This window comes from Gymnoscopelus microlampas (assembly GCF_963454915.1).
Source record: "Gymnoscopelus microlampas genome assembly, chromosome: 4".
Classification (NCBI taxonomy): Eukaryota; Metazoa; Chordata; class Actinopteri; order Myctophiformes; family Myctophidae; genus Gymnoscopelus; species Gymnoscopelus microlampas.
In genome coordinates this window covers 58299365-58311775 of record NC_139941.1, presented here as the reverse complement: position 1 = coordinate 58311775, position 12411 = coordinate 58299365, and the positions used below count along the sequence as shown (strand labels likewise).

The 12411-nt window shown below is 38.7% G+C and overlaps 1 protein-coding gene across 1 annotated transcript in view; it reads right to left on the bottom strand.

The window, feature by feature from the left end:
- Positions 1-12195, bottom strand: part of LOC311044164 (H-2 class II histocompatibility antigen, I-E beta chain-like) — a gene marked incomplete at its 3' end in the record, with an annotated part of 33419 nt that extends 21224 nt beyond the window's left edge. Inside the window, exons 1-5 of the mRNA XM_084055583.1 lie at positions 12063-12195; positions 10758-10836; positions 8214-8465; positions 6855-7127; positions 6178-6394 (exon numbers count right to left, since the gene is read on the bottom strand). Coding sequence (XP_083911709.1) covers positions 6178-6394; positions 6855-7127; positions 8214-8465; positions 10758-10824 — 809 coding nt within the window. The 5' untranslated portion in view covers positions 10825-10836; positions 12063-12195. The remainder of the gene's footprint in view (positions 1-6177; positions 6395-6854; positions 7128-8213; positions 8466-10757; positions 10837-12062) is intronic.
- Positions 12196-12411: the final 216 nt, after the last annotated feature.

Genomic DNA, 12411 nt, shown 5'->3' with positions numbered 1-12411 from the left:
GCCCCAAAAACCTTATCCCACAGCTACCAATATTTACAAGCAACTTTACAGAAAAATAAGCCCAAATTCGCTTATAATGAGCGGACATGGCAACACTGTTTAGCACGGTTCAGCCCGGTGACGTTGAAGTTGGATGCTGTTGGATGCAGCCTTCCAGAGTAATCATCACACCTGGTCATACGCACTGGTCATACGCACGTCTCTGTCATATACGAACCCCTTTTTGCATTGCACGTTCGTTTGTGAGTACCAAAAATACGAACTCCTTTAGGAACTTTATTTACACCAGATATACGACTCTCTTTATGAATCGGGGCCAATGATTAGTCTTTAGGGTGGTTGTGTTCCGTTCGATATCCTTCTCCTATCACAGCAACTCACGAATCTTGCTGCTGTGTTTGCACATTGTTGTACTTCGCCCAGCAGATATGGGAGTTTTTTGTCATTGGTCATGTTTTAAAAATCTCTGTGTGTGGTTGTAATCTGTGGGAAGTATGTGTCTCTGATGTCTTGGTACAATGGACAGACGGTTAGGAAGTGTAGCTCGGTTTCCACTTCCTTTTGTGTGTGCAGTGGGTGCATAGTCTGTCTTCTCTCGGGATACAGGTCTGCCTGTGACGACCTTTCTCGATCGCAAGACTGTGCTCACTGAGTCTGTACCTAGTTAATATTTTTCTTTGTTTTGGGTCGGTCACGGTGCTCAGGTATTCTGCCACTGCGTATTCTCTGTTTAGGGCCAGATAGCATTCTAATTTACTCTGCTTTTGTGTTGCTTCTTTCCAATGTGTCAGGTAGTTTTCCTTTTGCTGTTTTATAATTTTGTTTTATCCGATGGGTTTTCTATCTCGTGGCTCTGTTTGTGTTTGTGCCCGGAGTTCCATGGCCAGCTGGCTGAGGGGGCATCTTTCTAGAGTTTCGCTGTGTGTGAGTGCTTTGTTATGGAGTGCGTCTAGGTCGCTTTCTTTTAGGTGGTTGTAGAACTTAAGTGCTCTCTTTTTTATTTTGATTATGAGTGGGTATCGTCCTAGTTCTGCCCTGCATGCATTATTTGGTGTTTTTCGCTGGGTACGGAGAATGGATTTGCAGAATTCTGTGTGTAGGGTCTCGGTTTGGTGTTTATCCCATTTGTCAAGGTCATGGTTTGCTAATGGTCCCCAGATCTCGCAACCATAGAGGGAAATTGGTTCTATCACAGAGTCCAGTATTTTAAGCCAGGTTTTAATTGGGATGTCTATTTTGATATTTCTTTTGATAGCATAGAATGCCCTTCTTGCCTTGTCTCTCAGGTCCTTTACAGCTTGGTTGTAGTTCCCTGTGCTGCTGATGTCTAGGCCAAGGTAGGTATAGTTTTTTGTTTGTTCTAGTGGGATTGTATTTAGAAAAAATTGATGGTTTTGGCGGCTGGATCTTTTTTGATCTTTTTTTTATAGTATAGTTTGTTGATTACTTTTGATGCAGTAATGCTCTTTTTTAATCTGATTACATTTTTTTAAAGGTATTAAAGAGGTTTAAAAGTCCTTAAATTGTCCCTTTACTGTCACCACCTGGGACCCCCTCAATGTGGTGGCCAAGCTGCCAGGGGGCGCCAGGAGGCAACTGGAAAGGAGAGGATTCTATCTATCTATTTATCTGTCTGTCTGTCTGTCTGTCTGTCTGTCTGTCTGTCTGTCTGTCTGTCTGTCTGTCTGTCTGTCTGTCTGTCAGTCTGTCAGTCTATAGACCAATTATGTGTTTACCAACATTGAGACTGAACGCACAGGTGATTGTTTCATGCAATCAATTCCCAACATATTGTTTCAGGGTTTCTCTGGTTTCAGTTCATTCAACCTTCTCCTGTGTGTTGGCTAGTGAGGCGTCCTAGAGACATGACAGAATGGGTTTCTTTCTGCGCGACCATACTGGTTCTTATCAGTGTGACGTTGTCTGTTAATGGGTCTGTCTGTCTGTCTGTCTGTCTGTCTGTCTGTCTGTCTGTCTGTCTGTCTGTCTGTCTGTCTGTCTGTCTATTACGGTATATCTAGAGCTTTTTCACTATTTGGAAATGTTTTCTTATTTCCATGGGAACCCCTGTATGTTTTATGTCATTTAAGTATGTTTTAGTTGTATTAAATATCTTTTCAGCATAAAGGCCTGTAAAGGCAGAAGAACAACAAATAATGTCCAGTGAGGGATATGGTGTGAAGCTTTTCCAACGCGTGGTGTTGACAGTAACTCAGGTCTTCTCTTTGAGTGCATTTAAAATGTTTATTTTGAAGCAGGATGATAACAGCATAAACAAAGCCGGGTGTTTAACGGAAAACTAAACAACTAACTGTGATAAGAAAATAAACCCAAAATAACTCAAAACAAACTGAAAACAAACAGAAACACACACGGTTGAAAAACTGTATGGTTTCCCTCTGTGATTCCCTAATGCTGTGCACCTGTGACACCCCCACATAGGCTGAGCCCCCAGATTGGCTGAAGCCCCGCCTTAGCCCAGGTCAATCAGTAATGTCACAGCACCTTCACAATATCACAGCAACTTCATACACCTAGTAAACCACAATCACATTGGCTGCAACAGGCCCTTCAACAGGGTTCAGAGGAACACAAAAAACACAAAAAACACAAACCAGGTAGGCGGTCGTAACAGGAAGCCCTGTCAGGCATTCACGTCTACTACATTTTAATAGTTGTCCACTTGTTTAAAGGACACGTTTTTGAAAAAGGTCGATGATGTCATCATTGCGCTGCTGTTATGACTATTTAAAAGGTTGATGATGTCATCATTGTGCTGCTGTTATGACTATTTAAAAGATGAATGAACACACATGTATTTCCTCCTCTCTCCACCAGGGGCAGCGATGACTCACTGCTTCTCTGAAAACACACCCAGGTGTTCTGTGAAAAGACAATAAACCAATAAGAATCAGAATGTATTAACTGTGTGAACATGTTAACACTTTAGAACAACCTTCCCTTATAATAGTACATGAATCATTTCTAAAGTATTAGTTAATGTATTATTCATAACTTGTTAAATGTGTGGTAGTATTTAATGATTTAAAACTATGCTAGTTAATAGATCATGAACAAGTCTCCCTGCAACTACAGTAATCATCAAAATAGAAACAACTCAGTCCATTCAAACAACATTTGACCAATACTTTGTCAATAGTGTATCTTAGTAGGAAGGTGGTGCTCCGGCATCTGCCATCAGACCTCTGGAGCTTGTTCAGAAAGCTACGTCTTGTCTGGTGTTCAACCGCCCCAAGTTCTCCCACACAACTATCCTTCTCCGTTCTCGACACTGGCTCCCCGTAGCGGCTCACATCCAGTTTAAAACCCTGGTGCTAGCCTATAGGGCTGTGAAAGGAACAGCTCCTTCTTACCTCCAGGCTATGGTCGATGCTTACACCCCTGCCCGACCACTGCGGTCTGCCACCTCGGGGCGACTGATTGCCTCGTCGCTCAAGAGTCTTTCTGGCCGATCTACACGGTCACAACTTTTTCTGGCCCCACAGTGGTGGAATGAACTCCCCACTGATGTCAGGACAGCAGAGTCACTGCCCATCTTTCTCCGCAGACTGAAAAGCCAAGTCTTCAGGAAACACTACCCTTCCTCTTCGCCTTAGCTGCTTGTTGTTAACTAGTTGTACAAACTCTTGTTTTATTATTGTATTGTTTTATTGGATCTTGTTTAGTCTATACACTTAATTGTTTTAGCTCGTGCTCATTTGATTTTGCTATTTGTCTCATCTGTTTAAGACAGTAGGTAGCTGATATATTGCACTTTTACCTAGCGATATATACTCTTCTTAGTTGCTTGTTTTAGCAGAAAATACACTTAGGACTTCTGGTGATTAGTAGTTTTGTTCCCTACCTATGTTGAATGCACTTATTGTAAGTCGCTTTGGATAAAAGTGTCTGCTAAATGACTGTAATGGAATGGAATGGAATGGCAGCTCAGTTGGTAGAACACTCTCCTTTGGACCACAAGGTTCTGTCTTTGATCCTGCTAGTGATGGAATGATCAGTGTTATCAATTTACTGAATCATTGGGTTCAGTTCACTGAAATGTTGTGTTCAATGAACTGAATCATTGGGTTCAGTTCACTGAAATGTTTTGTTCAATGCTCATGGTCCAAACCACAGTTTACCAAGAGGACCCCCCCCCCCCCATCTCACTCATCAGTGTTGTCTGATACAACAAAACATTTGATTATTAAATGTGATTATTAGGTTCATTATTATGATAAATGAAGCAGAAGACACATTATAATGTGAATTCACATGACCGGGATGGTTTACAAGGGCTAGTTGTTTCACTTCTTACACAAGTTTTTTACACAGTTTGGTATAAAGGAAGAGGAAGTGAACCTGGGTGTGTGGGAGGAGTCTAAAGATCGTCATTGGTTGTCGGCACCAGAATACGACCTAATAGAAGAAGAAGAGAGACAGTTAAAACAGACACAAATAAATCCTATGTTTGTGTGTATTTCTCCATACAATGCATAAATGTACACGCAACACAATAACACAATAACACAAAACAGTCAACATGTTAATTAAACATGCTAATCATCTAATTTCTTCCACTGGTATTATAATACTTAATTAAACATGTTAATTAAACATGTTAATTAACATGTTGATTAAACATGCTAATCACCTCGTTTCTTCCACTGGAAGTAGATGAATCCAGACAGGAACATGACCAGACCCAGAACCAGACCTGATGCTCCCATGGCCACCTTGTTCTTCACTGACTCTGACATGGAGTCATCTGACAATACAAATATTATATTATATTATATCATATCATATCATATCATATTATATTATTACAGTAGATTAAAACACCTTGTTCTTTACTGACTCTGGCATGGAATCACCAGTGTCATTTTATATTTGAGCTATAAGCATTATTTAAGACTTTGGCTATTCAAAAATAGCAGATCTGCTATTTTCTTTTAAAAACAGCATTTTTAACTCAAATCTTTGCTTCTGGAGGGGGAGGGGCTGGAACAACATATTTTGATGGGGATCAGCTAATGTTGGGGTCCTTGACAAGAAAAAGTTTGAGCACCACTTATATTATAGCAACAATAGTTTTTCAGAAACATTAAGACATTTGACAGTTACAAATGTTCGCTTTAAAAAAGTATACATTCAAAGATTTGCAAAAATGTTCACAATTGTTCTAAAATAGCAGATCTACAAGCTCGTAGCGTGGCACCAAGTGCTGCCAATGTCTGCCAATCTTAGGGCAGACACTCTAACCACGAGACCAATACCATTGATATTAATGCAGCATTTATATAAGACCAGTTCCATCTCTCAGGATTGTTCTCATACTTTACAGTCACTCTCAGCTCCTTCACTCCAGCAGCTTCTGACCATGATGTGTAAATTATATAAATTATATAAATAATATAAATTCTATGAATGTCTTTGTACCTGCAGCCATTAGTAAACAAAGATGATGTACCTCATCTAGACGTGACACTTAAGCTCTAAGTAGGTGAGGCTCCTGTCATGACCTTCTTATTAGAATAGTTACTTTTTTTTTAGGATGTTTTAATGTATTTGTATTGATTTTTATTTCTGGTGTCTGTATTATTAGTCTTGTTTTTAATTGGGTTGCTGTGTTTCCTTTCTGCAAAACAAATGTATCTTCGGGTTCAAAAAGAGAAGAATCCTTGAACCCTTAAAACAGAGTGTAGTGTAACACATTACAGTAGATTACATTATATTACAGTAGAGTAAGCCTATAGTAGATTACAGTAGATTACAGTAACTGACCCCAGTCCATCTTGATAGGCGCGGTCAGGCTGGGATGTTCCACCATGCATGTGATCTTCTCTCCAGATCTGTAACACACACACACACACACACACACACACACACACACACACACACACACACACACACACACACACACACACACACACACACACACACACACACACACACACACACACACACACACAATTTGTTCTGTTAGTCTGTTAGGTATGTACCTGGGTGTGTACTCCAGGTAGGAGTGGTACTGGTAGTACCAGTAGAGGTGTGTATTTCTATGTATAGGTGTCTGTTAGGTGTGTACCTGGGTGTGTACTCCAGGTAGGAGTGGTACTGGTAGTACCAGTAGAGGTGTGTATTTCTATGTATAGGTGTCTGTTAGGTGTGTACCTGGGTGTGTACTCCAGGTAGGAGTGGTACTGGTAGTACCAGTCTCCATCAGACAGATCGGCATAGGAGAAACCAGAGGTCAAAGGTTCTTGACCTCTCCACCAGGTCACCAGGATCACTTTAGGATAGAAGTCGTAGCTGCTGCACCTCAGCATGTGAGTGTGTTCACCACGACGAGGGGGAGTCTCTGACTTCAGACTCACTTTGGGCTCCACTCCTAAAAAAGATGATTATTATTATTATTATTATTACCCTTATTATTATTATTATTATTATTATTGTTGTTATTATTATTATTGTATACCATAATAGCTCATAGCGCGGCACCGAGTGATGCGCTATGAGCTTGTAGATCTGCAATGTTTTTCAAAATCATGCAAATGTGTGCAAATCTTTAAATATATGTATTTTTAAAGCGAACATTTGTCAAAAATGTTGTTCCAGGGACCCCCAGAAGCAAAGATTCGAGTTACAAATGTTCACTTTAAAAATATATTTATTATAATTTTCACGATTTTTCAAAAATAGCAGATCTACAAACCCATAGCACGGCACTCGGTGTCCGCTATATGAGCTTTTATATCTGCTTTGAATAGAATGATAGAATGATTTATTATGATGTCATGTTATAGTTTATGAGGTGATGAGTGTTGAGTGCTGCTCTGAGATCAGCTCACCTCTCTTGTTCAGAACAGAGGAGTAGTAGAGCTCAATGTTGGGTTTGCAGGCTGCCTCTCGGTTTGCTCTCACCGCAGCCAGTATTCCAGGATCTTTATTCATGCGCTCTGCGTTCTTCACACCAAACTCAGTGTATCCAACCCACTGATCTACTCTACTGTCCCACCTGACCAGCTCATCACCATCGAAATTCCATGTGTATATGTACTGTATGTCCTTCAGCTCACTGGAGTTAAACACACAGCGGGCAGCCTGATAGAACACATATCCATCTGGAAATAGACAATTAAAAATGTCATTAATGTTCAGTTTTATTATCATCTCTATAATATCAACACTAGGCTAACTGCCCCCCATGGGCCAAATACTGTATGTCACTACATAAAGTCTAAAATAGGTTCAGGATGTGAAATCTGGCATTCAAATGTTTTCAATATCTTAAATACAATGTAATTGAGCTAACAGTTAAGTGTTGTTTCACTATTTATCCAGTTTTCTACAGTGGCTGAGTAAACAAGGACTCTGTCTGTCTGTCTGTCTGTCTGTCTGTCTGTCTGTCTGTCTGTCTGTCTGTCTGTCTGTCTGTCTGTCTGTCTGTCTGTCTGTCTGTCTGTCTGTCTGTCTCTCTGTCTGTCTGTCTGTCAGACCCCATCATGTATTTCCAGGATAACAGAGATAACACTCACAGAAAGGTTGTTATTTTAAGAGAGAAATTAAATATCACAATATGAATACATTTTGATATGTTTCATTTTGATGGTAACTGTTTTAACTGGATTTGACATGATTCATGTATTTTAATTGAAAATCCAAATAAAGAAATTAAAGTGTGTGTGTGTGTGTGTGTGTGTGTGTGTGTGTGTGTGTGTGTGTGTGTGTGTGTGTGTGTGTGTGTGTGTGTGTGTGTGTGTGTGAGTGTGTTTGTGCCGCGCTATGGTCAGCAAGCTTAGATCTGCTTTTTTTGAAAAATCATGAAAGTTTGTGCAAATCTTTGAATATATATATATATATATTTTTTTAAAGCAAACATTTGTAACTAAAATATTTGCTTCTGGGGATTCTACAAATGTCTTTTAAATCCTAACAGTAAAAGAAATACTAACGTATGTTGCTATAATATCTGTGGTTTTCAACCTTTTTTCATGTTTTTCTTTTTTCAAAGATAGCAGATATACAAGCTCATAGCGCAGCACTCGGCGCTGCGCTATGAGCTTGTATATCTGGTATTTTTGAACACCCAAAGAAATCTAAAATGACAGATATGTGTTCCTGGACTGAATGGGTTAAACATTTTCATTAATGTTAAATATATTCAATAGTTTTAGTTAATAACTATTGTGTTCATAGTATTCATGTACCTTTCACTGGTGGTTTCTTCAAGGCAGTGAGAATGGTGTCCAGGTTGGCTTTGCAGACGTGCTGCTGACCCACAGCTACTGCATAACCTGCCCAGGTCATGTGATCTACAAACGGAGGCTGAGGCTCCACCATCTTCCCTTTGTTGTAGTCTGCGTAGAACAACACTTCACCATCCAGTGCAAACATGACCTCTTTATATGAGTCTTTAACTGTGTCTGAACAGCCAGTGAGTTCAATGTGCTCATAGAACACTGGAAATAAAACAAAGATGACATTAAATACACATAACAATCATCATCATCATCACCATCATCATCATCATCATCATCATCATGTTAAACAGTCATGTTTGGTTCTAAAGGTGAATATTAGAAGTATCTTCCTGTCAAACATTTTATTCAACAGATTTAAATGTTTTTTATAATATTATGAAACAGATTCATAATGATTTATTTCAGGATGTGAACATAACATTATTTAATATAATGTAATATAATATACAGTGGTGGAAAGAGTACTAATGTTTTACTTAAGTAAAAGTATACTGCAATGTAGAATTGTAGAATGTAGTCCAGAATTTTTAATTTACTTGAGTAAAAGTACACAAGTATTGGTGTCAAAATGTACTTAAAGTACCAAAAGGAGAAAGTACTCATTATGCAGAAAGTCCCATTTCACAAGTTTTATTGAAAATAGCAGATCTACAAGCTCACAATGCGTATGTTTTGTAATCAAAATCTACAAAGTAACTAGTAACTAAAGTTTTCAAATAATTGTAGTGGAGTAAAAGTATAATATTTGCCTTTGAAATGTAGTGGAGTAGAAGTTAAAATACTGAAAATTGGAAGTACTCCAGTAAAGTAAAAATACCTCAAAATTGTACTCAAGTAAATGTACTTAGTTACTTTACATCACTGATACTTTAATATAATGAAAGGTTAGAATCAGCATGTGTGTGTGTGTGTGTGTGTGTGTGTGTGTGTGTGTGTGTGTGTGTGTGTGTGTGTGTGTGTGTGTGTGTGTGTGTGTGTGTGTGTGTTATTAGTGTTTATTGTTCATAAGTCAGGTTGCACAGTGTAAAATAATTGATCCAAAGCCTGTTGGTTCGGGCCTTGAGGCTGAGCTACCGCTTACCAATGGTATTATAAATAATAACACTATGAACTAGAAAAGGTGCTCCTCGGAGCACAGGTCTCCGCCAAGTCAGGTAGGTTATTGTGGCCTCCTGTTGGCGCTATAATAGGCCAATGTGAAAAGGAAGCCATTTCTTCTTAGGCCTTGCACGGCAATCGGACACTGCATTCATGATTTGAGGCATTTTGTTCAAAACAATTGTTTTGCTAAATTAGACCTGCTGGTGGCGCTATAACAGGCCAATGTTAAAAGGGTGGTATTTGCTCCTCAACAAATTGTGAATGTGCGTGCAAAGTTTGTCCGCAATCGGATGCTGCGTTCATGATTTGCCCATTTTGTTCAAAACAAGCCACTACTGCAAACTTTAGATGTAAATCTTAGCCAATCAGGATGGAATATGAAAAATCTAACACATCCGTCTTGATCACATGACTATAGAGATCATGTGTACAGATGTGCATGAAATGTGGATAAAATCGGAAGGAGTAATATAAAAAAAAACATGTTTTACATAAGTCGGCCTCCTGGTGGCGCTATAGAAGGCAGATGTGAAAAATGCAGGGCAAAGGTTTTTCCTTGACCTCTAGGGAGTGTGCATACAAAGTTTTACACAGATCGGTGCAGTAAAAATACGAATCGGCCTGTTATAGCGCCACCATGAGGCTGATTTGAAAAAAATCAAATGGTAGTTCTTCCTCGGCCTAATGGGAATGTGCGTGCAAAATTTCACGGAAATTGCATGCTGCGTTCATGATTTGAGGCATTTTGTTCAAAACGGAGCACTCCTGCAAACTTTGGAAGCCAATTTTAGGCAATCAGGATGGAATATGGGGAATCGGATAAATCCGTGTTGATCACATGACTATAGAGATACTGTGTACCGATTTGTGTGATGTTTGGACAAAATCTGTAGGAGTAGCATCAATAAATGTGTTTTGCACATATCGGCCTCCTGGTGGCGCTGTAACAGGCCAATCTGAAACATTTGGGCCAGAGGTTCTGAGTTGCCATCCAGGGAGTGTGTGTGCACAGTTTCGCAGCGGCAGGGCCAACGGTGCCAGAGATTAGCTGCTAACGGACGGACAGGACGGACGGACGTACGGACGGACGGACAGGGGGTAAAACATACTCTCTCGCCATGCCTTTCGGCCTGGCGGAGACAATAAACTGTATGTATATTTGATATATCAATATAACAGTATGTTATTCAGTATATAATCAACAGACATAATGTTTATTTATATTAAAAACGATTTCATTTATCAAAAGTTAAAGTATGTATAACAATATATGTTTAATAATATAAACATAAATACAAATGTATTATATATAACAAGATCACATCTATGAATGCATATTTTATATAATAAGAGTATATTTAACATAATAAATAAATATAATGTACTTACTTCCTGGGATCGCTTTGACATGAAGTACAGAGGAGAGGATGAGGAGGGTGGCTGTAATCTTCATCATCAATGATCAGAACTGAATTTAACAGATGAGAATAAACAGATGAGAATAAACAGATGAGAATAAACAGATGAGAATAAACAGATGAGAATAAACAGATGTTTACTGAAAGAGAATGAAGGAGAACTCGTTCTGTAGTTTCGACAAATCAGCCAATCAGATTAAAGATAGGATGTTACATCATCTGTTTCCGGGAAGACGATGGTTGGGATTTTTTAAGAAAAACATAGTTAGAATAAAATAAAGAAAGAAAGACAGAAATATGTTTATAAAGTAAAATGTTGTAATTAATTAAAAGCTTTCTGATGAGACATGATAGGAGGTTAAAGGTTAAAGTTCATCACTTCAGAATGAAGTGATTACATATTTTAACTATTAAATCAAATAAATAATGTAATTAGTTGGAGTATTTCTCTGTGTACATTTACACATGATGTGAAATGTGTCCTCATTTAACTCTGTGTAAACAAACTGAATGTCACACATATGGAGCAACTACAGCAGTGTTACACTTTATTACAAGTAAATGAATTATAGACACAGTGTCTATGTAACACAATGTTACACAGTGTTACACACAGTATTTCACAGTGTAACACAGTGTTACACAGTGTTACACAGTGTTACACAGTGTTTAACACTTCATATGGTCATAATTCAGAGACCATTGCTCTGATCAGTGTAATATAGGACTGGATTAGAATGCTGCAGTAAAACTCTATTAAGTATTCATTTACTTTTAATAATGTTAAACTAAGGTGTTCCACATTCTCACATTCATCAGAAGCAGTTAGGGGTTCAGTGCCTTGCTCAAGGACACTTCAACATGAAGCCAGGAGGAGTCAGGGATCAAACCGGGAACCTCTGTAAACTGAACTCACAGACGCTCCTCTAATCCAAGCCTCATTACATCTCACTGATGATACCATCACGTCATGTGATCAAAGTGTTACTTCAGAGGGGTGTGTGTGTGTGTGTGTGTGTGTGTGTGTGTGTGTGTGTGTGTGTGTGTGTGTGTGTGTGTGTGTGTGTGTGTGTGTGTGTGTGTGTGTGTGTGTGTGTGTGTGTGTGTGTGTGTGTGTGTGTTTTCAGCGTTGCTGGTTCATGTTCATTAAACATCAATTCAAGCCTCATTAAATCTCACTGCTGAAACCATCAAATGTCTTTAAAACACACTGGTCATGTGATCAAAGTGTCACATGAGAGGTAGGTATATAATAACATAAATATAATGTACTTACTTCCTGGGATCGCTTTGACATGAAGTACAGAGTAGAGGATGAGGAGGGTGGCTGTAATCTTCATCAACACTGATCAAAACTAAACTGAATTTAATAGATGAGAATAAACAGATCAGAATAAACAGATCAGAATAAACAGATCAGAATAAACACATGTTTACCTCAAGAGAAGTTCTGGAGTCTGAAAGAGAATGAAGGAGGACTCGTTTTATAGTTTAGAAGAATCAGCCAATCAGATTAAAGACATGATGTTACATCATCTGTTTCCGGGGAGACGATGGCAGTGAATTTTGAAGAAAAACAGTTAGAATGAAAGACAGAAACAAATAAATATGTTTATAAAGTAAAA